General features: G+C 44.2%; 1 protein-coding gene across 2 annotated transcripts in view; it reads right to left on the reverse strand.

The window, feature by feature from the left end:
• TRIM29 (tripartite motif containing 29) overlaps positions 1-16,592 on the reverse strand; it is a 99,420-nt gene extending 82,828 nt beyond the window's left edge. The window contains exons 1-2 of one of the 2 annotated variants that reach the window (XM_073656643.1): positions 15,762-16,592; positions 2,786-2,881 (exon numbers count right to left, since the gene is read on the reverse strand). In XM_073656643.1, the coding sequence (XP_073512744.1) occupies positions 2,786-2,881; positions 15,762-16,364 (699 nt within the window). In that variant the 5' untranslated portion in view covers positions 16,365-16,592. The remainder of the gene's footprint in view (positions 1-2,785; positions 2,882-15,761) is intronic. The other variant, XM_073656642.1, reaches the window with a different exon arrangement.
• Between the last annotated feature and the right edge of the window lie 9,635 nt (positions 16,593-26,227).

Raw genomic sequence — 26,227 nt, forward strand, 5'->3', positions numbered from 1 at the left:
TGTGTTTAGTTGGACCATCATTTATTTTTCAACAGGACAATGACCCCAAACACACCTCCAGGCGGTGTAAGGGCTATTTGACCAAGATAGAGAGTGATGAGGTGCTACGCCAGATGACCTGGCCTCCACAGTCACCAGACCTGAACCCAATCGAGATGGTTTGGGGTGAGCTGGACCGCAGACTGAAGGCAAAAGGGCCAACAAGTGCTAAGCATCTCTGGGAACTCCTTCATGATTGTTGGAAGACCATTTCCAGTGACTACCTCTTGAAGCTCATCAAGAGAATGCCAAGAGTGTGCAAAGCAGTCATCAAAGCAAAAGGTGGCTACTTTGAAGAACCTAGAATATAAGACATATTTTCAGTTGTTTCACACTTTTTTGTTAAGTGTATAATTCCACATGTGTTAATTCATAGTTTTGATGCCTTCAGTGTGAATGTACAATTTTCAAAGTCACGAAAATACAGAAAAATCTTTAAATGAGAAGGTGTGTCCAAACTTTTGGTTTGTACTGTACATGCACTGTGTTCAACCGGGTGAGCATGTGTTTTTAATAGGGAAAAGAAAGATTCTTCTGGCGGTGTCACATCTCTTCCAGAAGGAACAGGCTTTGTACTTGATCATGCCCTAACCTCCTATCCATCCAAATAATCTGTCATGGAAGAGTCAGGATGCCCCATATATGTTACATGGTCAACCTGAGAAAATCGGTGATTTCACTTGATACTACTTTTATACACTGCTCAAAAGAAAAGGGAACACTTAAACAACAGAATATAACTCCAAGTAAATCAAACTTCTGTGAAATCAAACTGTCCACTTAGGAAGCAACACTGATTGACAATCAATTTCACATGCTGTTGTGCAAATGGAATAGACAATAGATGGAAATTATTGGCAATTATCAAGACACACTCAATAAAGGAGTGGTTCTGCAGGTGGGGACCACAGACCACATCTCAGTACCAGTCACTTTTGAATGTTGGTTGTGCTTTTACACTCGTGGTAGCATGAGACGGACTCTACAACCCACAGAGGTTGCTTAGGTAGTGCAGCTCATTAAGGATGTCACATCAATGCGAGCTGTGGCAAGAAGGTTTGCTGTGTCTGTCAGCGTAGTGTCCAGAGGCTGGAGGAGCTACCAGGAGACAAGCCAGTACCGCAGGAGACGTGGAGGAGGCCGTATGAGGGCAACAACCCAGCAGCAGGACTGCTACCTCCTCCTTTGTGCAAGGAGGAACAGGAGGAGCACTGCCAGAGCCCTGCAAAATGACCTCCAGCAGGCCACAAATGTGCATGTGTCTGCACAAACGGTTAGAAACCGACTCCATGAGGGTGGTATGAGGGCCCGCCGTGCACAGATGGGGGTTGTGCTCACAGCCCAACACTGTGCAGGACGCTTGGCATTTTCCACAAAACACCAGGATTGGCAAAGTCACCACTGGCGCCCTGTGCTCTTCACAGATGAAAGGTTCACACTGAGCACATGTGACAGACGTGACAGAGTCTGGAGACACCATGGAGAGCGATCTGCTGCCTGCAACATCCTTCAGCATGACTGGTTTGGCAGTGGGTCAGTAAAGGTGTGGGGTGGCATTTCTTTGGAGGGCCGCACAGCCCTCCATGTGCTCACCAGAGGTAGCCTGACTGCCATTAGGTACCGAGATGAGATCCTCAGACCCCTTGTGAGACCATATGCTGGTGCGGTTGGCCCTGGGTTCCTCCTAATGCAGGACAGTGCCAGACCTCATGTGGCTGGAGTGTGTCAGCAGTTCCTGCAAGATGAAGGCATTGAAGCTATGGACTGGCCCGCCTGTTTCCCAGACCTGAATCCAATTGAGCACATCTGGGATATGATGTCTCGCTCCATCCACCAACGTCACGTTGCACCACAGACAGTCCAGGAGTTGGTGGATGCTTTAGTCCAGGTCTGGAAGGAGATCCCACAGTAGACCATTCGCAACCTCATCAGGAGCATGTCCAGGCATTGTAGGGAGGTCATACAGGCACGTGGAGGCCACACACAATACTGAGGCTCATTTTTACTTGTTTTAAGGACATTACATCAAAGTTGGATCAGCCTGTAGAGTGTTTTTCCACTTTAATTTTGAGGGTGACTCCAAATCCAGGCCTCCATTGGTTAGTAAATTTGATTTCCATTGATAATTTTTGTGTGATTTTGTTGTCAGCACATTCAACTTTGTACAGAACAAAGTATTCAATGAGAATATTTCATTCATTCAGATCTAGGATGTGTTATTTGAGTGTTCCCTTTATTTTTTTGAGCAGTATATGTTTGTATGCCATTATTTAGGACACAACTTGTGTACAACTATCTTTTTCTGTTTCATAGATAAATAGATATATAGATAGGTAGATAGATAGATAGATAGATATTCATCTCTGTAAATAGTGGTCCACAACAGAAGGGAAAAATACACTGTATTGACAGTAATTCTTGGCTCTTTTGCTTTTACTAGAATACAATTGATTCAGCCTGACATCACCCAAGATGCTGCATAAAACTTTTGTCATATAGGAACAGTCAGGTTCACCAGCAAAAAGTAAAGTCTTTAAAGATCCAAATATATTCTTATAGGTGTGTTAGAATGTCCTAGCAAGATTTATGATGTGCTCTCACCAGCTTATATAGCTAATAAAACACCATCTCTCTGCCGTTCACTTTGTACTTAGGCTAGTCTTAGAATGGGTGACAAAGCTTTCAAGACTATGGGTGAATAAAATGCAAAATCAAAGCTTCAAAATAATGATGACAGTTTTCTTACCCTGATACGATCTTTCTCCTTGTGCCATTTCTCCACTTCATCATCTACTTCAAGTAACTGGAGGTGAAGCTGCTCCTGGATTTCAGACAGTTCTGTCTTTAGTAGAAGGAACACAAAGCATTAGCCACATTGTATAATCACCAGGTCATTATCCTGTAGATAACATTTTATGCAAGACAGAATTTACAAAGTCGTATCATACTTATTAGTGGAAATATTTGCTAGATCAGATTGTGAGTTTACAGTTATAAAGATGTGAACAAACTAATATAGATGAATGTCTCTACACCCAGGTTACACGTTTATGTCACTTGCACCATTCCATCCCCAGTTGCCCAGGGAGTCAAGCACTCTGAGAATTTTGGGGTGTTATTTTTACTGCAGTTGACATGTACCCAGTGCCAGAACATGATATTATTCCTTTACAAAATAGTTTCTTAGGTTCATGGTTCATGACAAGATATTGGCAATATTGAACTGAAGACCACCAAAAAGTTGGTGATGGCCAACCAAAACATGGCTCATCTACAGTGTGAACAAAAGGATTGGACCTTAAAATTCAACACACTCAATACTTCCCAACATGATCTTTCAGGGGGAAGTCAAATGATGCCCAATACAGTTAGTTTTGTTATAGTTATTGGCCAGAATTCATGTAATGTTTATGAGAGCATTATGTGTCATGCCAAAATAGTGGTCCACCTGGTGTCCCAAAACTGGTGACTATTGACACTAATCTGTGATCTATTGGTGAAACCAAGAGTAAGGGTTTAGTTTGAAGAGCCAATGATGATGAACAAGCATTCGTTAAGTCAGCTTGTGCAAACATGAAGGTAATAATCTGATGAATTTAGCAAAACACAAGTCCGTTGGGTGATTGGTAAAATCATCGTTCTCTGCAATACATAATTCTGTGTAAATGGGAGAAGTGCTGACAATAACTATGATATTCTATGAGCACAGAACGATCATTATGTGTACACAGAATTTGGGTTGACATATCTAAACAGGCCATTAAGTCACCATCAATGAAGCCCATCAGCTCATGTCAATTTGTCATAAGTGTTCAATTTCACTTCCATTCCAAAACAGAAGAAATTAAGCATTTCCCATTCATATGAATAGATAATATTGATAATATAATTATTTATTATTTATATATAAATTGATAATACCTAGACATGTCAAGGCCTACAGGGGAAAAAATATGCTTTGGCGGCACGGTGGCTCAGTGGTTAGCATTGCAGCCTGGCAACGCTGGGGTCCTGGGTTCTACTCAAACCAAGGACAACATCTGCAAAGAGTTTATGTTCCTTCCGTGTTTGCTCCGGTTTCCTCCCACACTCCAAAGACATACTGATAAGGAACGTAGATTGTGAGCCCTAATGAGGATAGTGATGATAATTTCTGAAAAGCGCTGGGGAATTAATTGCGCTATATAAGTGAGTAAATTAAAATAAAAAATTATAATGGCCACAGTCATCTACCTACTAGCCAATAATAACTTACACTTTTCTAAAATTTCAATTTAATATTATAATATATGTTATTCAAATATGTTAGAGATTAAGGTCCCTCAAAGATCTTATGTCCCTCCTTCCCAATTTATATTTTACATGGAGTCAGAACCTTCAGTATGTAATGGTGTCAGACTCAGTTATATAAATGTCCTAAAAGTTCCTATTGATTTATATTATATCTATCTGTATCTGTTCAGTTGTTTAGCCCATGTTATTTACGCCATATAGTTATGATTTTGTTCACACCATTATGCAAATTATATGAATTTCCTGTTTAGAATTCCATCCAAAACTCTTCCACCACCTTAATTGTTTTCTTAATTAGCTTTTAGCATCTTCATTTGCATTTTAAATTGTTTTGAAGGACCTAGACGCCTGCCAAGGATAAGCCTTTTACTGTTGGAAGCAAACCCAGCTTCAGTCTCTTACACGCTATTGGCTTAATGCCATTACTGGAAGCAAATGTACAGACAATCTCACAATTTCATTGATTTAATTGACCTATCAAAGTTCTCCTTGAAAAGGTGAACTCAATTCTTTCCAGAGATGCTGGACTCCTAATTTAGTATTAAATTAGGTTGAACATATTTCAGCCAATGAATTTGGTTGGTTTATAATCCAGGCTTTTCTCTGCTTTTCACAATATTTTATTAAAGTTTACCTAAATCCCCGCAAAAAAAGCAAAGAAATGTAATTATTTATAATAATGAAGATATGCCCATTACCATTACTTGGAAGATTTATTTTCTTTTATGAGGTAGTATTATGTAGTAAATTTTACAGAATTCTGCCTTATTATGAGGGTGTGATTTTAGCGCTCCAAACTAAATGAGGGGTATCTGGTGGGCACACAGAATTTTATAACATTACAACAGTGAGAACTTTTCTGTCTTTTAGATGAAGTAGCTGAATTTGTTTTGTTTTCATGGGGTTTTTTTGTGCGACAAGAAGAATTTTTTTGTTTTAGGATTATACAAATATATTTTTTCTGGCAAAATGAAAAATAGTAGAAAACATTTAGATTTTTGTATTTTTTTTATTCTGTGCACTATCTATAACAGGTTACCCTTCTATAAGTTATTGCAGTCGTGAGCTTACCTTACATTTATTATTTATTTTTAAAGCATCATTAATTCATGGTATTGAACATGTGAAAAAGCTTAGAAACAAGTAACATACATAAAATTAAACAAACTGACAGACTACTTCAATGGGGGGATAGGACTCTACCCTCGTGGGTTTACAATCTGCAGGGTAATGAGGAGGAGACAGTAGGTCAGGGGGTTGGGCATCTCTGCTGGTGGTGAGGTGGCAGCAGATTGGTGCAGGCTGAAGACCTTCCTGTAGAGATGAGTTTTCAGGTTGAAGGTTCCATATGTGAGAGACAATCAGACATATTGAGGCACGGAATTAAAAAGAATGGGGGATCCTTAGGAGACATCTTGGAGGTGTTTGAGTGAGGAATGTACAGTGGGGACGGAAAGTATTCAGGCATCTTTAAATTTTGTTTCATTGCAGCCATTTGGTAAATTCTAAAAAGTTCATTTTTTTTCTCATTAAAGTACACTTTGCACCCCATCTTGACTGAAAAAAACAGAAATGTAGAAATTTTTGTAAATTTATTAAAAAAGAAAAGCTGAAATATCACATAGTCATAAGTATTCAGACCCTTTGCTCAGTATTGAGTAGAAGCCCCCTTTTGAGATAGTACAGCCATGAGTCTTCTTGGGAATGATGCAACAAGTTTTTCACATCTGGATTTGGGGATCCTCTGCCATTCTTCCTTGCAGATCCTGTCCAGTTCCGTCAGGTTGGATGGTGAACGTTGGTGGACAGCCATTTTCAAGTCTCTCCAGAGATGCCCAATTGGATTTAGGTCAGGGCTCTGGCTGGGCCAGTCAAGAATGGTTACAGAGTTGTTCTGAAGCCACTCCTTTGTTATTTTAGCGGTGTGCTTAGGGTCATTGTCTTGTTGGAAGGTGAACCTTTGGCCAAGTCTGAGGTCCAGAGCACTCTGGAAGAAGTTTTCATCCAAGATATCTCTGTACCTGGCCACATTCATGTTTCCTTCAAATGCAACCAGTCATCCTGTCCCTGCAGCTGAAAAACACCCCCATAGCATGATGCTGCCACCACCATGTTTCACTGTTGGGATTGTATTGGGTAGGTGATGAGCAGTGCCTGGTTTTCTCCACACATACCACTTAGAATTATTACCAAAAAGTTCTATCTTTTTTCTCATAAGACCAGAGAATCTTATTTCTCATAGTCTGGGAGTCCTTCATGTGTTTTTGAGCAAACTCCATGTGGGATTTCATATGTATTGCACTGAGGAGAGGCTTCCATTGAGCTACTCTGCCATAAAGGTCTGACTGGTGAAGGGCTGCAGTGATAGTTGACTTTGTGGAACATTCTCCCATCTCTCTACTGCATCTCTGGAGCTCAGCCACAGTGATCTTGGTGTTCTTCTTTACCTCTCTCACCAAAGCACTTCTCCCACAATTGCTCAGTTTGGCTGGACGGCCAGGTCTAGGAAGACTTCTGGTGGTCCGAAACTTCTTCCATTTAAGGATTATGGAAGCCACTGTGCTCTTAGGAACGATGAGTAATGCAGAAATTCTTTTATAAACTTGGCCAGATCTGTGCCTTGCCACAATTCTGTCTCTGAGCTCCTTGGGCAGTTCCTTTGAGCTCATGATTCTCATTTGGTCTGACATGCACTGTGAGCTATGAGGTATTATATAGACAGGTGTGTGCCTTTCCAAATCAAGTCCTATCAGTTTAATGAAACACAGCTGGACGCCAATGAAGGAGTAGAACCATCGCAAGGAGGAACACAAGGAAATGGACAGCATGTGACTTAAATATGAGTGTCTGAGCAAAGGGTCTGAATACTTATGTTATGACCATGTGATATTTCAGTTTTTCTTTTTTAATACATTTGCAAAATTTTCTACATTTGTTTTTTTCAGTCAAGATGGGGTGCAGAGTGTACTTTAATGAGAATACATTTACCAAATGGCTGCAATGAAACAAAGAGTAAAAAATTTAAAGGGGTCTGAATACTTTTCGTACACACTGTTCAAAAGAGGAGAGAAGGAGGTCTTGTGAAGACCAGAGATTTCGTGTTGGAAAGATATGTGGGGGAGAGAGATTATTGTAAAATATTGTTAGCAGATTAAACTGGGGAATTGGAAACCAGTGAAGGAATTGGCAAAGGGCAGATGCAGAGGAATGGTGAGGAGTGCGGTAGATTAATTGGGCAGTTGAGTTAAGGACAGTCTGGAGAGTTTATGTTCTATTACTTTGTTATTTGGCCCCACCAACAGAACAAAAGGCAGCAGTTCCATCACTGCAGCACAGTCACAGTGTAACGCACATCCATCTTTTTGTGTTTGATACTCCAGGTTAGCCAAAATTGATCTGTAGTTAGGCAAGGATCACACAAGTGTAGATTCTGCCATGCGAGAGAATGGGATTGAATATGCAGATGACACTCTGATCAAACTCTATTCAGCGTTTGAGCCGAGTGTGAGTTAAATGTGATCCCATTCTCTCGGATGAGAGAATCATAGCACAGGTGAGGAGAAGATGGAGCACGAAATGTCTCCATCTCCTCCACTGTGGGAGTCAGCAGAAATTGGACTGCACTCAGATGTTTTACACGCACCTGAATGGGTGAGTGTGATCCAATTTACGCAGCAACTTACAGGATACTGTGATTGTTTCCTCATGCTGAATCAGAATGAGAAAAAAAACGCTGATCAGCGCTGCCCCATAGTATAACATTCGTGTACTATCAGAGAAAATATTGGATAGCACTCGTCTGAGTTATACACTCATGTGAGAGAGCAATCACAGCCACAAGCACTGTAGTACTATACATGTTCTCATGCTACTGGTTGGTGGGTATTCTTGGGGTTGGTCTCAGGTTGACGTTCTTTCCTAAACGTCTGCAAACACACTAGATAAAAGTCAGCCGAACTGGAAGATTTTGGTGTTACTGGCCAACCATCTGATGTGCATAGGGCTTCCCAACTTTTCCCCAAAGGATGAGAGGGACTAGGCAGTTGGAATTCCAATGACTGATCCTTTTATTTTCAGAGAAAACAAGTTACTTTGAGGGATGCTTGGCAACGGCTTTCTCCTCTAAAAGCGCATGTACTCTCAGCTGAACTCTATGGGGTGTAGTATGAATGCTCAGCCGACAGTGGTCACAAGTGTGCAGCCAGTATAAAATTAGGTCCCCAAAATAAAATTGCTTTAACATAAAACTTTGGTTACCGTGCTCCCACAATGCGCTGCTCTTTGTAAATAGGAATTTAGTAGAATTCTAAGCAAATGATTTACAAATATTATTCACATTTTATGAACATTTCATTTTAAATAATTGCATTTCCTCTCTCTATTTGATAACTTTTTAATATACTTAGAATAATTTTATCACCTTTATATAAGCCAAATTTCCTTACTCCATGAATAAACTATTAATGCTGATGATACAATTTTATTTTCTACCCAGTAAATTACATTTTCTCATCTAAATCTCAGTTCTTCTCACACAAGACGATGCCGAATGTATATTTTATGGTTTGTATACTCATTTGCTTCTGTTACTAATGACCTTTTGTACTGTAGTTATGAAGACACTCGCTCTCAGAGCTGTTCCCAAGAATTTTATAAGCAATTATAGCCAAGATAAGAAAAGATAAACTGTCAGAGTTTTCTGAGATGACAGCAACAACTTCTCTTTTTAGCTTTTAAATCCTATGACAAATTATAAATGCACAGAATAGAAAAGCAAATTTATAGGCGAGTGTGAGCGGGTGGTTTATTGCTTGTTAAAGGGTTTATATGTATATATTTCGGATGAGGGAGTATGAGCTAACTGTATTTGATCTGCCCAGATTCCCCACCCAATACCTTTTTTCATAGAGGTGTGTGGTGTATTGTTAAAAAATGAAAACGTGCCGTGTTGAATTAGCCTAAAGGGACAGGGCTGGAACAATCTGCTCCTGACTCAAGGACATTTTGGGTTAAACCCTCCTTAATTACTGTGTGGACCCGTGTGCCAAACTGGCTACCTGCATGTATGGCTCTCAGGTGATAATGGGATATTTTCTTCGACACAATGAAAAAAAGTCTATATGAATGCTTACATCAAGCCTCTTTATTGAGTTTGCCTAAAGGGTGGTGTATCTGAAGTAAAGGGTTACTTTAAAGACCCCCGTAATATGGCTTTTGATGCAGACCAATGCCACATTCACACATCCATGTGTCATGGTCCGAGCAAGGACCATGATCACAGACTGGCCATGGGTCTCCTGACCTGAACTTGTCAGCCGAAGACAAGGTGCAGACAACCATATTTTTTCTCATCCGAGAGAATTTGGTCGATTATGCAAATCACAGTCTGATGAAACTCTGATCAGAGTGTGAGGATAGTGCGATCCGATCATCTCGGATGAGGAGAAGACGGAGAAAAAAAAGATCGCATCTGAGTGCAGACTGATGGTTTCCACAGCATGGCCTCAGTCCGAAGAAAAAGTCGGACATGTGCATGGCTCTGCGCCATAACATTGTTCTGGGTGCGATCCGATGTTTTGTTGAAACCCACTCGGATCAAAAATATGCTCGTCTGCACCTGCCCGTAAAAACATATATGAAGATCAGGACACCCGCGTCAGGCAGTGAATCCATGCTGAGACCAAGACACACAAATGTGAGAATGCGCCTAAGTAATTACTTCAAGATCGGTGGCGGTCTGACTGCAGGGACCCCTAATGATCGCCTTAATGGATACTTTTATCCTCATTAAAATGATGCTACAGTATGAACAACTTAACCGTGGTTTTATGCATTCACTATGGGACTATGGAGAAAATTGAATACTGCACTCTGGCAGTCCAATAAAGAGTGAATGGAGTTGCGGTCAAGTAGGTACATGTGGGTGACAAGTTACTCCAACTTCAACACCCTTTTAAGTATTATCCTCAACATTGAAACTGTCTATCACATATCAGCAGAGTAGGTGACATTCAGATAGTTGTTGGGGGTCTTACCACTGAATCCAAGAGCAGCTCTTTAAAATATGACTAGGGAATGATGCAGTGGCCTGAAGTGCACACCATCACTCCATTCATTGTCTATTGGACTGATGGAGAAAACCAAGCGTTGTACTCCGTATCTTTGGCAGTCACCATGAGAATGAGTGGAGCGGTGGTGCGCATGCAAGACCACTCCACCATTCCCATTTTAGAGCCCCATTTTTAGTGGGTCAGACCACTACAAATCAGCAAGTTACCACCTATTCTGTGGATGGGTGATACCTTCAAAGTTAGAAATAAATATTTGAGGGGCTGTAATAAAACATTAATTCTATCAAATAAAATAAAAATAAAAATTCTAGTACATTTTTTGAAGTAATCCATCATGGTTTTAAAGATCTCTGCTTTTAATCATTGACCAGGAACCTCATTTCTATAGAGAGCTCTGATACTTGTGCTGTAATAAGCCATGCCTCTGTGTGATCATCCTATCAGCAGGACAGATTTTAACTTTTAAGAAGTAAATTGCGAAAAATCCCATTCATTGACTACACAAACAGAGATTTTGAAATATGTGGTGTCACTTTGTAAAATAGAATGTGAATACCCAGTGTACCCTTTACATACGAGAAGCACCATTATGGCTCGTGCACATGGCCGTACTTTCGATCTCAGTGTAATCCGACAAAGCATGGGATTGCACTCAGACCAATGTTATTCTATGGAGCCGGGCACATGTCCGATTTTTGATCCCAAAAAATTGCAGCATGTCCGAGTTTGATCCGATATTCAGATTGCACTCAACTATGCAAGTCAATAAGTGCGTGGAAACTATTAGACTGCACTCGGATGACATCTGAGGGAAATCCGATCTCCACAAACTGACGGAGTGGAAAAGATGGAGAAATTTTATTTCTCCATCTTCTCCTCATCTGAGAGAATCAGATCATACTGCGATCACATTCTTTTCAAACTCTGATCAGATTGTGATTAGCATAATCGACCCGATTATCTTAGATGAGAGAATCTATGGTCGCCTGCACCTAGCCTTAGGCACCTTGTGTATTGCGGCTAAGGCCCCATTCACATTGCGTTTCTGTAGAGCATTCACTTCAGTACTCTTAAAAACGAGATTCAAACCGACCCCTGATGGGCGCCATAGACTGCAATGACATGAATGGAGTTAAAATAAACTCTGTGTTTTTATATCTGAACATTTCCATTTCTTTAAACGGACACAGAAATATAGCCTTCTATGTGTCTGTGTCCATCTGAACAAGCAGGCACGTTCAGAAACTTTGTTCCTGCCATTGCAGTTTATGGCCTCGTTGGGGCCTGTCTGAATCCTGTTTTTAAGAGAATGTAGATGGAATCACTGGAAAGTACTGCAGAAAACACAGTGTGAACATAGTCTAACAATGCTAAGGTTAAACAAAAAGCAAGGTGAAGAGGACAGGAGGAATGATGTATTTGTACTTTATACTGTCGTGTGGTGTCAAGTATCTGAATTGTGCTGTACAACTTACTCAAGGAATGGGGCTATGAAGGGTTTCATTATAGAATTATATGAGTGACCTTTTTTCTAATGTTCTTTAATCAGAATATTTCCATTTGTAAGTTTGAACAATCTAATAATAAGGTGCAAATATCCTGGAAATGTAGAACACTGTCACTTTCTACAAGTATCATTGGCAGTCAATATTAATGGCAGTATGTAGTTAATGTACAAATAGGCTGCCATGATGTATGCCAGCTTGCACTCCGCTGACATCGACATTGGAAACTACAATTATAACCTCAAAGGTCAGAACTGAGTCATGACTATTTGCAGAATTCCATAATAACACCTTCCAATGGAGATCATATCATGGATTTCACTTTAAAGGCAGCACAAAAAAGTCCTTCTCTGCTGAGAATTCATATCAGGAATAGTAAGAAAGATTCACTTGACTATAAAGTATAACGTGTGAACATGAATGTCCCTGAACCTGTTTTGCTATGATTCAATGACCTTTAGCACCACGCGGAGATTCCCTATAATGCATGTATGCAGATAACAGCATAATGCTCAGCAATGCATTAAATACCAAGAAGAAAAGCAACATTATTGGCCAAAGAAAATTATGGCCTCCAATTTCATCTATATTTTAAAGGGTTATCCATTGGTGGACAAACTTTCTTTAAATGTAACTTGTTGTGTTGACACATGTATCTGATCTGCAAGAAGGATGGTATAAAGTAAGAGAAGCTAATATATATGTATAGTTTTTAGAAAAGTTTCCATAAAACATGCATTTTATTCATTGAAATCCCTGGTGTTTGTATGCATAGTAGTCCAGTGGGCGGTCCTATTCAGTGATTGACAGTCTTCTCTGTAGGACTGTGCATGCAGAGGTGGCTGGCAATCACTAGCAGTCACCGGACTCACATGTATACAAACACCAGGGATTTCAATGAATAAAATACAAGTTATACTGAATGTTTTTCAGCAAACATATATCAATCATGATGCTCAGCTTCTTCTTTTCTGTACCGTTCTGTACACAGATTAGACTGCATGTACAACATGGCTGGGTCCCTGTTATCACTTGAATGGACCATAGTAAATAAAAACGCTCCTTACTCACTACCCAGAGAGGAGACATTGCTGCTCTCTGGGTGCTCTCTCATTGTTATATCACATGACCATTGCAGCCAATCAGTACACACTGATCGGTTGCAACCATTAGTACTCCTATTTGCCTGCACTCATCACGTGACACAACAATGTCAAGTAATCCATCAGGAAAGACAGCAAAGGAATGGAGCCACCACAAAAGGTGAGTATGGACTGTTTTTAATTGATATGGAGCAACACGGTGATTAAGATGATAGTAAGGGGCAACCCCTTTAATATCCTGTAGAACTTTTTTGAAGGGAAGCTGTCAGTTTGGAAATCCTTTACAATCTGCAGGCAGTATGATACTGAGAAGGAAAGCTGAGCAGATTGCTATATACAGTGTAGGCTTGTAGGAGAAGATCTAGTATAACTTGTATTTTATGCATTGTAATCTTTGCTCAGTCTTGTCTTAGCAGTCCAGTGGGCGGTCTTAATAATTGATTGACAGCAATACGACTAACAACTTTAACATTGATGATCTATCCTTTGGATAGATTATTAATATCTGATTGGTGGGGGTGCGACACTCGGCATCCCTGCCAATCAGCTGTTTCCGGTGGCAGTGGTGCACCGAACTACACAGTTACAGAGCTTCACAGTGCAGCTTAGTCAACAGAATAGTGGCCGCAGCCAGGTACTGCGCAATCACCCTCCATTGATTTGAATCGGGGGCAAATGTGCAATACCTGGCCGCTGCCACTATACAGTCAACGGAGCTGTGTAGCTCTGCAACTGTGCAGTTCCAGTCAACGCCGTCAACGGGAACAGCTGATCGGCGGGGGTGTCATATGTCGCACCACCACCGATCAGACATTGATGACCTATCTCAGGAATAGGCCATCAATGTTTAAGTCCTGGACCACCGCTTTGATGTGCCCAGGTTGGTGTAAGAAATAAAAAAAAGAAGCACATCTCCCAAAACAGTGCTGCTCCTGTGTCCCCCACAGGTCTTGTGCCATCAATATGTGGCAGTAGGCATCTTGTGACTGCTGACGCTAGTCAGAGATGTTTCTTTCTGTTTGAAAGAAATGTAAAGGCTGCAGCTGATCAGCAAGCGCTGATTTACTGTGATGGTCATATGATGTTGCCCCCAAAGGTTGATGCCAGGTGACTGGCGGGGGGCACAGTAACATGTGCAGAGGAAACAGCTCTGGTCTGGGAGGGTTTTTTTGTTCAATACACCCTGGGCCCATGAAAATAACATTTTTAAAGTAGTGGACAATCTCTTTAAACCTGTATATTATAAATGTAGTTTTTAAATGAATATATACACATTTTGTGCCTTGTCTGTGTTTCACCATCTTAGGTTTGTTGCAATATTTCTGGATCCATCTAGTATTTATACCTGAGGCCCTTACGGAAAGAAGCAATTATAAAATGGTTGTAGGCTACAACTGCAAGTTATCACCCACCACCTCCCGAAGGTGGGATCTAGCTGATGTCAGTGTGCGTAACTAACTGCTAACATGCTGGGCTAAGCTACAGGCAAGTGCCCTGTCTGCATAATGCACCGGCACACCCAGGGTGTGGCTGCACAACAGCCGTAGATTTTAGTTATTATACATAGGCATTCATGAAATGTCGTAATAAAGGAGACGCCCTCAGTCTATGTTTTGTTCAGACAGGACCACAGCTGAATATGTATTTAACCACTTCTAGACTGTGCATTCCATAATGGGACATCCCTGATCGGTATCATCCACTTTGAAATCTACTCATTTTGCAAAAAAGAGAAAATTACCCATCAAATTGAAACTTTTGCTTTTTGAGATATATATATATATATACATATATATATACATATACATATACATATATATATATAGAGAGAGAGAGTGAAATCAGCCATGTGTACAATGAATGTGATTCATTATTGTAAGATTAATCGTTATAGACAGGAAAATGACAGCGTAGCTATTATTTCAGTGTGTTATTGGGACGGGGGAAACTCATATGACTCTGACAGTTGTAATTATTTCTTAATGTTTTTTTTATTTCAATTTTTAACATGTTACTTTTAATAATTTATTCCATTTAACTGAATCAAATATTAACACAATAGACTCGAAGCTTCCAATTAAATTAAAACAGAACGAAGAGCGCTATTATAATGATTAAATCATCATAAACAGCAGAAAGAACATATCTGGAATATTCTAAATGTTATGATGTCAAATGTCTAGGGGCTATTTAGCGTTAATGTTAGTCTAAACCTGTAGCTATCAGTGTAATACAATTATAATAGAGATTAAGTCAGAAATATGGTTTTATTAAAATGTATTCCCTCTAATTAAGGCCAATTGAACGGTTGCAACTAAGGGATTGTAAGCTTTCTCCTTCAATAAACAGATAAATGTGCTATCCTGAAGTCCATGGAAGCTGAGTGGTAGCCCCTGTGGGACATATATTAGATTTTTAAAAGACTTAAAAAAAAAAAACTTTGGATTTCAGAGGGACGTTATAGTTTACAATTTTTTCTCCATTAAGTCATGAATCAAGTCAACCCATTTGTATCAATCCTGTAAAAATTAATTTTGCATCTTATAAAAAAGCTAATTTTTCAAAACTATTTAAAATATATTCTAAAATATTCTCTTCATTATTCATCCATGATGGAAATAATCTCAATATCTCCCAGACTTAGTGACTTTGTTCCCCCATCTAGGATTGCAATATTTATAATCAGTCAGCTTTTTAGTTTATTCTATTATACAGTAGTAACCGAGAATAAACCCAAAATCAACTCTTACCTCCTTTACATATTTCTCGGCCTCCACTGTCACGGTATTGTGATTCTTGTGTTCTTGAAACATACACAGGTAGCAGATGCACGTTTGGTCTGTTTGACAAAACAGCTCCATTGTCTTGCTGTGAAGTTGACATTTTCTGGCTTCAAAGTCCCTAATGGGCTCCAACAACTTATGGTCCCTAAAGGCAGCCCCTTCCAGATGGGGTTTAAGGTGGGTTTCGCAGAAGGAAGTTTGGCAAACCAGACAGGACTTTACAGCTTTCTTTTTGTCGTCGATGCACGAGTCGCAGAGGACATCATCAGAATCTATACTGGATCCCGCACTTACACGAACAGACCTTCGATTTTCTATACTGTCGTGACCAGGACTTCCAGGAGCTTTCGCATCCGATCCACTATAAAGATTCAGACGATTAAATTTAATACTGGAAGCTCCAGGACTACCTTTCAGGATTGTCGTTTTCACACCTCCTTGGTCTAATCCAGGACTACTTGGGTTCTCTGGAGTTTCATCAATACTTGAATTTGCAGAATCTTGTTGGAAACTTTCATTGCCATCTTCAGAATGGGAGCCGTTGGCTCTCTTTAAACCTTGATCTTCCATTGTCTTGGTACCTGGATTCTAGACGACACTTGATAATATTGTGGACTCCTTGTGCTGCTAAACCTGGTAAAATACTTAAAGATCACAGGTAGAGCAAGGAAAGTACTGATAAATATCCGACTGTGACTCACACCTAGCCTTAAGAAGAAACCTGATTCCTGTCAATGATGATGAACGGCAGCGGAGGAGATATGATGAGGAGATGAGACAGCTAAGGTTACACAATCTGATCCACACCCAGGAAGCTCTGAGAACATTCCTGCCCTGCCCTCTTTTACAGAATGAGACTTCTTTTTTAATTATTTTTTTAGCTGGCTGCAACCTGTCCTAGCTGTTTGTGTGGACAATTATTTTCTGGCTCTCAACCTGCTGATTAGGGATTTTATGAGCGGTTAGCGTCCTACATACAACTTTGACGTAGACCACAAAAAAACAGCTGAAGGTTAATTTCATTTTGTGATATTGAAATAACAAACCCTGTATTATCTACTATGGGAAAAGAATAAAAAATATACATCAAAGATGAACATATGAGACATTTTATTAGCAACTTAAGGTCACAGCAGTCTTTGCACAAGAAGCAAGGTGTTTGAGACCATGGGCGTGTGTCTCACAGGTTATACAACAATTCATAGTGAAGCCGACATGATTGAGGAACCTTGATTTGTTCAGATATGCTGTTATCCTGTGCTCACTGGTGAGGCAAAGTACATGTACTAGATAATATTTAACGTAATCTGTCATCAGAATTTTGTCGCCTAATCTGACAGCAGTAAAATGTAGAGACAGAGACTCTGATTCCTGCAATGTGTCACTGGGCTGCTTAGTGTAGTTTTTATAAAATCATTGTTTTATCAGCAGGAGATTATCATTAGAGGACTACTTGACCTGCTACTCGTTAGTCCAGCTATGCCCCAGCACTGATTGGAAGCTTTCTGCCTATGCACAGTGTACACAGAAATCTGCCAATCAGTGGTGGGGGCGTGGTTATACAGAGCTCAGCATTCAGAACACGGGTATCTGCAGCAGATAAATCAGGGATTTTATCAAAACTACATCAAGCAGTAAGTGACACATCGCTGGAACCAGGAACTTTGCCTCAACCTCATGCAGCTCTCATTTCGGGTAGTAAAAACCTGGTCACAAATTCCCCTTAAGATGAACATTATTTTCAGCATGTAAACTGCAGATCATATTATACTGCTGACGCATTTTATTACTTTGGGCATTGGTCTCTAAGCATGCTGGAATTTGTAGTCTTCTACGCATTGGAGAGCCATTACTTCAACACAAATGCTTCGGGTTATATCAGAACCTTAATGGTTTTTATATCTTTATGGGTTTGATATTTTTATGGGTTCAAGCAGATGGCCTTATCGGTCATTTTAGTTTCTGACAAAACATCAGATCGCACCCAACCAATGTTATTCTATAGGGCAGTGCACATGTCCAATTTTTGATTAAAAAAAAAAATCGCAGCATGCTCGAGTTTGATCTGATATTCGGATCGCACTCGGCCATGCAAGTCAGTGAGGGAGTGGAAAAAGTTGGACAACACATGGATAATATCCCAGTGCAATCCGATTTCCACGGACTGAAAGAATGGAGAAGATGGAGAAATATTTTTTCCATCTTTTACTCATCTGAATATGTTCGAAATGCAATCTCCAAACTTAAATTCGACATGAATATGGCACATTCGGATTTGTGATCGGAAAGGTGAGCAAAATTTCTTAAATTCGGGAAAAATCGGCAACATTCGGCGAATTTGCACGGGAACATGATTGGGGGGCAACTACAGTGTTTTTAACAGTTTTTCTAGCATAGTGCTTGTGTATGATGAGCGGGGGGACGTGGTAGATGAGTGGGGGGGCTGGTGATAGCTCAGAATAGGTCAGATCAGTGGCGCACTTTTTTTTTCTTCCTGTAGGCAATAACTTTAAGTCAGGAAAGTGCGGCTAGCCAATCAGAGCGCAGGAAGCATCCACACTGTCCAGACACAAGGGCTTCTGCAATTGGCTGCTGAAATCACATGTACTCTCTATATAAAAAGCAGTCATGTTCCCTCAGCGCCATTAGATCCATGTTACTGCCGGTGACAGGCGCTGCTGAGTGTGCTCCTGTGTATTGACAAATATTAGCTAGATAGATGGGCACTTTTGTGAAAGTCAGGTAGTGTAGATAAGTCCTGTGCTGTGTAGCTGTTCAATCGACCTTGCAGCACTTTTTTTTTTGTGTGCAATTACTGAGATTCTGACAGAAAGAGCAGGTCCTATGGCATAGAACTGTGTTGTACACCGGTTGTAATGTAGCACCCCGAGGACTCGGCTGCTACAGGAGTATTGCACCTCGAACCAGAGGTGTGGTATTCCACTCCCGGGTAAGGATGGAGTGTGGAACGGGGCTCAGTTAGCTGCATACACTACACTCACCCCATTTCCGGGGGACAGATCAACGGTACTCCCACCAGATAGATGTGCAGGTACGACAGCGTCTGTCCCTGGCTGGAGTGGGGAGGGGGGAGGAATATCCCAGTGGTGTAGGAGCAGACAGGGGAGGGACTCTGGGCATAGGTAGGAGCCCATTGGTTGCTGGTCACCTGGGCTCGGGTGTCAGAAGGGAGGTATATAAGGTGGGCACCATCTTAGATCAGGGGAGTTCAGTCCGGGTCAGTTCAGAGAGGGCTGACAGGGAGCTGTGGCTCAGTCCGGGCCCAGCTCCAGAGGCAAGCCTGAAGTGGAGACCTGAGACAGAGAGAGAGAAGGAACAGAAACACAAGGAAAGGCCCAGAGACGCAAGCACAGAGGGAACCCTGGGATCCCACAAGATACCGGGTGAAGGGTTGGTAGAGCAGGGTACCGGATCCCAAACTGGTGGAGGCCAATTATCCTCAGCCAGGAACCGGAGGTCGTGGTCAAGTCTTGGCGCGACCCCTCACCATATCCACCAGGAAGGCACGCCATATAGGGTCAGGGAAACCGGAGAGAGGTTTGACCAACAAAAGGCCCGAAAGCTGGACAAAGGTGGGTCCCTGGTGGGGACGGCCAGTGGGAAGGAAGAGAGGGGAGCTCTGGACCACGCTCTGGAATTGCCTGGGAGTTGGCCGAGTCCCTGACCTGGTGGACGCAGCACGACTCGGGCGGTCTTGACTGCGCATAAGGGACCTGATAAAGAACTGTGAGTAAAGCATTGAAAACTGCAGCTGCACGTCTCACTGAGTCCTTGTCGCACTAGCACCATCAGTACCGGGACACTTGCACCATCACTACCACCATCATCCACACTAGCTGCCCTGAGGCAATACTCCTCCCGTGGGGAGTTGTCCCATACTGCGCTGCACAAACAACATCAGCCTCAGTGGTCTGCAGTGCAGCGGCGGTCCCCACTGACCGCAATCCACGGGTGGCGTAGTCGAACAGTATAAACATTGCCACTTAGTTTGACACCCTGGGCACGGACCGGGTCACCGCCACGAGGACTACCACCCCCAACGGATCCGGCTCCGGGTATTCCCCAAACATGGCCCAGGGGGCGCGTCAACTTTGGCGTAGTCGGCAGGATCTCGTGCCCGCAACCACCGGGTACTGCGTGCCTGAAGGAAAGTTCACATGTACCTCAAAAAGGAGTCTCCCGCCAATTCCGGAGGATTCCCGCCATCGGACCCCATCTGGGGTCGTTTCCCGCCGTTTGCCCGCCATCTGCAGCCTTTGCCCGCCATCTGCGGAGTTTCCCGCCATCAGGGGACGATTCCCGCCATCTTGGACAGTTTCCCGCCCTGGCAGAGCGGACGCCATTGTGGGCGTGCCAGAGGGTGGCAAGGGGCCACCTCCCATCGTGGGCATGGCCCCAGAGTGGCGCCAAGGGAGCGGACCGCCCCACCAGCCGAGACTACAATCATGGGGATGTCCATCAAAGTGGGGGGTCTGCCCCTGAAACTGACTGTCACTAAGTTGCCCCGGGACCACTCCCAATGGGGGCGGATAGGGAACAAAACGGAGAGGATGGGTGCGGCCTGGAGGAGTCTGGACAGATTGCACCCGGGAATGGAGGAAGCGCCCAGTGATGCCGGCACCCCGGTCCGGAGCCTGCTGCAGGCCGCAACGCCAGGCAGCCTAGTGGAGATCCTGGCACAGCTCCCCAGAGATCCGGAGCGTGCACAGGCTGCGCTGGAGGACTTGGACCGGAGGATGGCCCGGGCACAGCAGGATGCGCTGGCCGAGTGGAGAAGGGAGATGGCCCGGCAGGCTGGGATCCGCCAGCAGGAGGCGCCACCCGCAACGAGGAGCATGTCCGCCTCTGAGGATGGTGCAGGAAGGACGAAGGCCCGAGACGACGCCGCGGAGGGAGCTGCAAGGATGGAAGCAGGTAATGGGGACGTCATTACCCCGATCCCAGTAGCCACAAGCCTGCCCCAGCTCCCCGTCGCAGAGCCCGAAGTCCTACTCACCGCGCCCGTTGCCGCGCCGCCACTGCTCCCAACTAGGCCTCAAGCGGCAGGAGCCGCGGTCACGCCCTCTTCCGTGCCATGCCCCTTGACCCTGAGCGCGGCGAAACAGGAAGTGCCACCGGCCTGGTCGCAAGGCCTAGTGAACCCGGGCGCCGCTGCCCCTACAGCGCCCTCCTCCTCAACGGTGCCATCCCCAATACAGAATAGAATTCCCCCGGCCTGGTCGCAAGGCCGAGTACCCCCGGGCGCTGCCGTCCCTACGGCGCCCTCAACCTCCACAGTGCCACCCCTGGGCGCAGATCTTTTTGCACAACATACCAGCCCGGACGGGCTGCCCTTCGTGTGGCCACCGGAATACGTCAACCTCCGACTCCGGAAGGAACGGCCCCTGTGTGAGCCTCTGATCCCGGCTCCGGTGCCCGCCAAAATAGCTCCGATCCCGTTAGAGGACGCCCAATTTGAATGGGATCCGACGGGTGAGAACCTCATGGGGTTCACCCAGGAGACCCAGGCGGATGCAGCCCGGCGTGAGGAGTGCTGCCGTCAACAGCTGGAGGTCTTTGGAAGAGAACGGCGAGAGAGGCGGATCTGTGAGGAACAGCTGCAGGCCCGGAGCGCGGAGCAGAAGCGCAGGACCCGACAAGATCCCCGAGCCGCCCGCGGTCCCCGAGTCCACGGGACCGTAATAAAGTTCCAGCTGGAGCATGGCTGGGGCTTTATCCGAGACCATCAAACCCCCGGCGATGTCTTTGTCACCCGCAGGGATGTCGAGAGCCACCTGCCGGAGGGACACCGCGGACGTGATCTCTACCCGGGTGATGTGGTCACCTTCACCCGGCACAAGGGTGCTAAGGGACCGTACGCCCTCCATGTACACCGGCTAACTGAGGAGGAGCTGCAGTACGGGGAAAGCCAAGAGGACCCGGACGGGTCTGAAGACTACCCGGAAGAGCAAGGAGGACACCATTATTAGAGAATGGTAAAGTGGAACTGTATATAGTTACCCGTCGGGGTACAAGAACCGTTACTAGATTGAAGTGTGGTCCCCGTTGGGACTGGTGTGGAACTGTTAAAGAACTGTTACCTGTGTGCCCCTTATCCCTAACCAGGCTGAGGACTGTGAGCAGCCATTCCTCTATTCCCACTGGCCGAGGACTGAGAGCGGCCATACCCTTGTAAATAGTTGCGCTTCTTAAAGCGCCCCCTATTGGTTTTATAAGAACTGCCTTTCTACCTTGGAAGTAGTGACTGTTGCACTTTACCTGGTCGCAAGTTGCACCGTGGCCAGAAGATCAAGAATATGTTTTGACAATGTTTGTGTGAAAATGTTTTATAATGGAAGTTTAATATGCTGCTAAAATAATAATGCCAAAAGTTTTTATATAGTGTTTTACAAAAGAGTTCCGGTGGCACTAGTAGAATGTTTTATAAAAATGTTTTATACCAGTAACGTTAAGAAGGAAAGAGTACCTCCCATAAAGGGATGAGTTCATAGTTAATGTCTTATATGCGAGTGCACTTTAAAAATATTTGTATGTTTAAAATGTTTTTATTCTATTCCAGCCCGAGGACGTGCTGTGATTTACCAGGGGGGAATGTAGCACCCCGAGGACTCGGCTGCTACAGGAGTATTGCACCTCGAACCAGAGGTGCGGTATTCCACTCCCGGGTAAGGATGGAGTGTGGAACGAGGCTCAGTTAGCTGCATACACTACACTCACCCCATTTCCGGAGGACAGATCAACGGTACTCCCACCAGATAGATGTGCAGGTACGACAGCGTCTGTCCCTGGCTGGAGTGGGGAGGGGGGAGGAATATCCCAGTGGTGTAGGAGCAGACAGGGGAGGGACTCTGGGCATAGGTAGGAGCCCATTGGTTGCTGGTCACCTGGGCTCGGGTGTCAGAAGGGAGGTATATAAGGTGGGCACCATCTTAGATCAGGGGAGTTCAGTCCGGGTCAGTTCAGAGAGGGCTGACAGGGAGCTGTGGCTCAGTCCGGGCCCAGCTCCAGAGGCAAGCCTGAAGTGGAGACCTGAGACAGAGAGAGAGAAGGAACAGAAACACAAGGAAAGGCCCAGAGACGCAAGCACAGAGGGAACCCTGGGATCCCACAAGATACCGGGTGAAGGGTTGGCAGAGCAGGGTACCGGATCCCAAACTGGTGGAGGCCAATTATCCTCAGCCAGGAACCGGAGGTCGTGGTCAAGTCTTGGCGCGACCCCTCACCATATCCACCAGGAAGGCACGCCATATAGGGTCAGGGAAACCGGAGAGAGGTTTGACCAACAAAAGGCCCGAAAGCTGGACAAAGGTGGGTCCCTGGTGGGGACGGCCAGTAGGAAGGAAGAGAGGGGAGCTCTGGACCACGCTCTGGAATTGCCTGGGAGTTGGCCGAGTCCCTGACCTGGTGGACGCAGCACGACTCGGGCGGTCTTGACTGCGCATAAGGGACCTGATAAAGAACTGTGAGTAAAGCATTGAAAACTGCAGCTGCACGTCTCACTGAGTCCTTGTCGCACTAGCACCATCAGTACCGGGACACTTGCACCATCACTACCACCATCATCCACACTAGCTGCCCTGAGGCAATACTCCTCCCGTGGGGAGTTGTCCCATACTGCGCTGCACAAACAACATCAGCCTCAGCGGTCTGCAGTGCAGCGGCGGTCCCCACTGACCGCAATCCACGGGTGGCGTAGTCGAACAGTATAAACATTGCCACTTAGTTTGACACCCTGGGCACGGACCGGGTCACCGCCACGAGGACTACCACCCCCAACGGATCCGGCTCCGGGTATTCCCCAAACATGGCCCAGGGGGCGCGTCAGTACTGTCTGTGCTCGATGCAGACCTTAAATCTATTTTTGCACTTGCTAATATGGTAAAGCAAGCAAGCAAGCCCTTGTAGGCCACTTTTTGATTTTGCTGAGTTGAAATTCAGCTATCTGCAGAGCTTGTCAGTGCAGAGCTCCTGAGTGCAGAGCACAGAAAACTTTTTTTTTCATTTGCTAATGTGATAGTGCAAGCTGTGTTAGCCCAGTTTGTCATTTTTTTGGTGGGTGAAAATCAGCTGTATGCACAGTAAAACAGATATATTTTTTCTGTTGGCAGGCAGAGTCTACAAAAGATTTTTTTATGTCGCAAACGTGATACACTGTGCTAAAAGTCACCTACTATCTTAGTGGCGGTGAACCTCAGCTGTTTTCAGAATAAAAAAATAGATTTTTTGTCTTGCTAGGCAGAGTCCACCAAAGATTTTTTTGGGTGGCAAGCGTCATACACTCTGCTATTCATGAGCTACTACGTTAGTGGTGGTGAACTTCAGCTGTTTTCAGAGTAAAAAAAAAGATTTTTTCTGTTGCTAGACAGAGTCCAAAAAATATTTTTTTCTGTCTCAAACCTGTTACACTCTGCTATAAGCCAACTAGTCCTTTTAGTGGCGATGAAATTCAGCAGTATTCAGAGCTTATGCAGAGTTAAAAAATCTATTTTTTGCGTTGTTCCTAACGTGATACAGCAGGCTAGACCTGGGTTTGAAATAGTTTGAAGAATATCTTGTATGTTATACAGGCATCATCTACACTAAAAAAATAGTTTGTTCGGTTCCTAACGTTATACAGCAGGGACATCTCAGTTTGAAATAGTATGGAGAATATTTTGTATGTTATACAGGCCTCATCCACAGTAAAAAAAATACTTTGTTCTCTTAGTAACGTTATACAGCAAGCCATATCTTACCTTTTCATTTAGTGCCTCTGAAATTCAGGTGTGTGCAGAGCTGTTGCAGAGGAAAAAATTTAATTTTGTTTTGCTAATAGCATGCTCCTACCTCAGTATCTGAGCAACATGAGTGGGAAAAAGAGAGGTCGTGGTGGAAGGGGGAATAGGCTTGGTGTTCAAGGTATACGTAGGGTAGGTGGTAATGTTAGTGAAAGCACTAGTGAACCAACACCGTCATGTCCTATCCGAAGACAACTGACCACTTCTGTTACTGAACGGGCTACTCAACTCCTTTTCTTTGACAGCCGCACAGCGATACGCCTTGTTGATAAGGGTCAGAAAGAACAGGTGCTCCAGTGGATGGCAAGCGCTGCATCAAGTGGCCTCTCCTCTTCTTCCTTCACCTCAACATCACACAGAGTACCGTCCACAGAGGTGGCACCTCAATTACCCTTGCTTCCCCCCATATCACAACTGTCCAAGTGCCCAACTGACCGTAGCGAACCACTGATGGGTGAGTCTGTTGAACTGTTCACCCATTCTATACCATGGGCATTAGAAGTGCACTCCAAACATTCACAGAGTCAAGAAGAGGAGGAAAGCATTTGCACCGATGCCTAAAATTTTTTTGGGTTGGATTTGGGGCAGGACAGAGTAGGATCCGAACAGGTTCCTGACCCTCGTCACCAGACGTTAACCACCGGGGAGGGAGATGATCCTGATGAGACTCAGATACCTGAGGCTCATGTGGACTGTACTGTGCAGTCAGGGCAACAAAAGGAGAAGGGTCACTCTGAGGGCAAGGAATGGGATAACATATTGGATGATGACGAGGTTGAAGATCCTACTTGGTGTGAACCCAGAGTCACGCAGCCAAGTAGCTCATCTGAGGAAGTGGAGGAGGAAGACGAGGAGGTTACCTTCTGCCCTATGGCGCAGATACGGAGAGATGCATGCACGAGGAGCACTGCATCCTTAGCCACAACTGTGGCTGTGGCCAGCAGAGGTTGCTTGTCTGCAGCTCGCAGGGGTGTCAAGGGTTACCTAGCCTGGGCCTTTATTGAGACCACAAATAATGAGCCAACTCACGTTATCTGAACACTTTGCAAGAAAAAACTCAGTAGAGGGAAAAAGTGCAATAATTTAACTACTACATGCATGAATCTTCACATGCGCACACAACATGCATTACGCTGGGAATCTCACTGCGCTAAAATGCAGACCAGCGGACCTCTACAACCATCAGCTGCCCCATCAACCGCTGCTTGTTCCTCCTCCTCTGTTACCGTGCATGCAGGTCTGCCACCACAGAATTTCTGGTTCTCTAACCGCTCCAGTCAGGCTGAGTGAGAGCCCGTCAGCTGTAATGGAAGCGGACATGCCTGCTGTGTTTGTTTCACCAAGCACACCACATGTTTCTCAATCCACTGTAACATCTGCGCCTGCACCTCACTCACAGTCCAGCAGTTTGTCCGTTTCACCGTACTCCACCCTCTCTCAGCACAGCAGCCAGCCCTCAGTCCCGCATTTGTGGTCACGTAAAAGATTGTTTTATCCTACACATGACAAAGCTAAGAGGTTGAACTCCACCATCTCCAATCTGTTGGCCATGGAAATGGTGGTGTTAGGCCCTAATTTTTTTAAATGTGAACACTCCTGATTGTGTTTCCATCTGCTGGGTTGCCTGTAGTGGAA

The sequence above is a fragment of the Phyllobates terribilis genome, unplaced genomic scaffold (assembly GCF_046119375.1).
Source record: "Phyllobates terribilis strain yellow unplaced genomic scaffold, ASM4611937v1 Scaffold_12__6_contigs__length_324123572, whole genome shotgun sequence".
NCBI lineage: Eukaryota > Metazoa > Chordata > Amphibia > Anura > Dendrobatidae > Phyllobates > Phyllobates terribilis.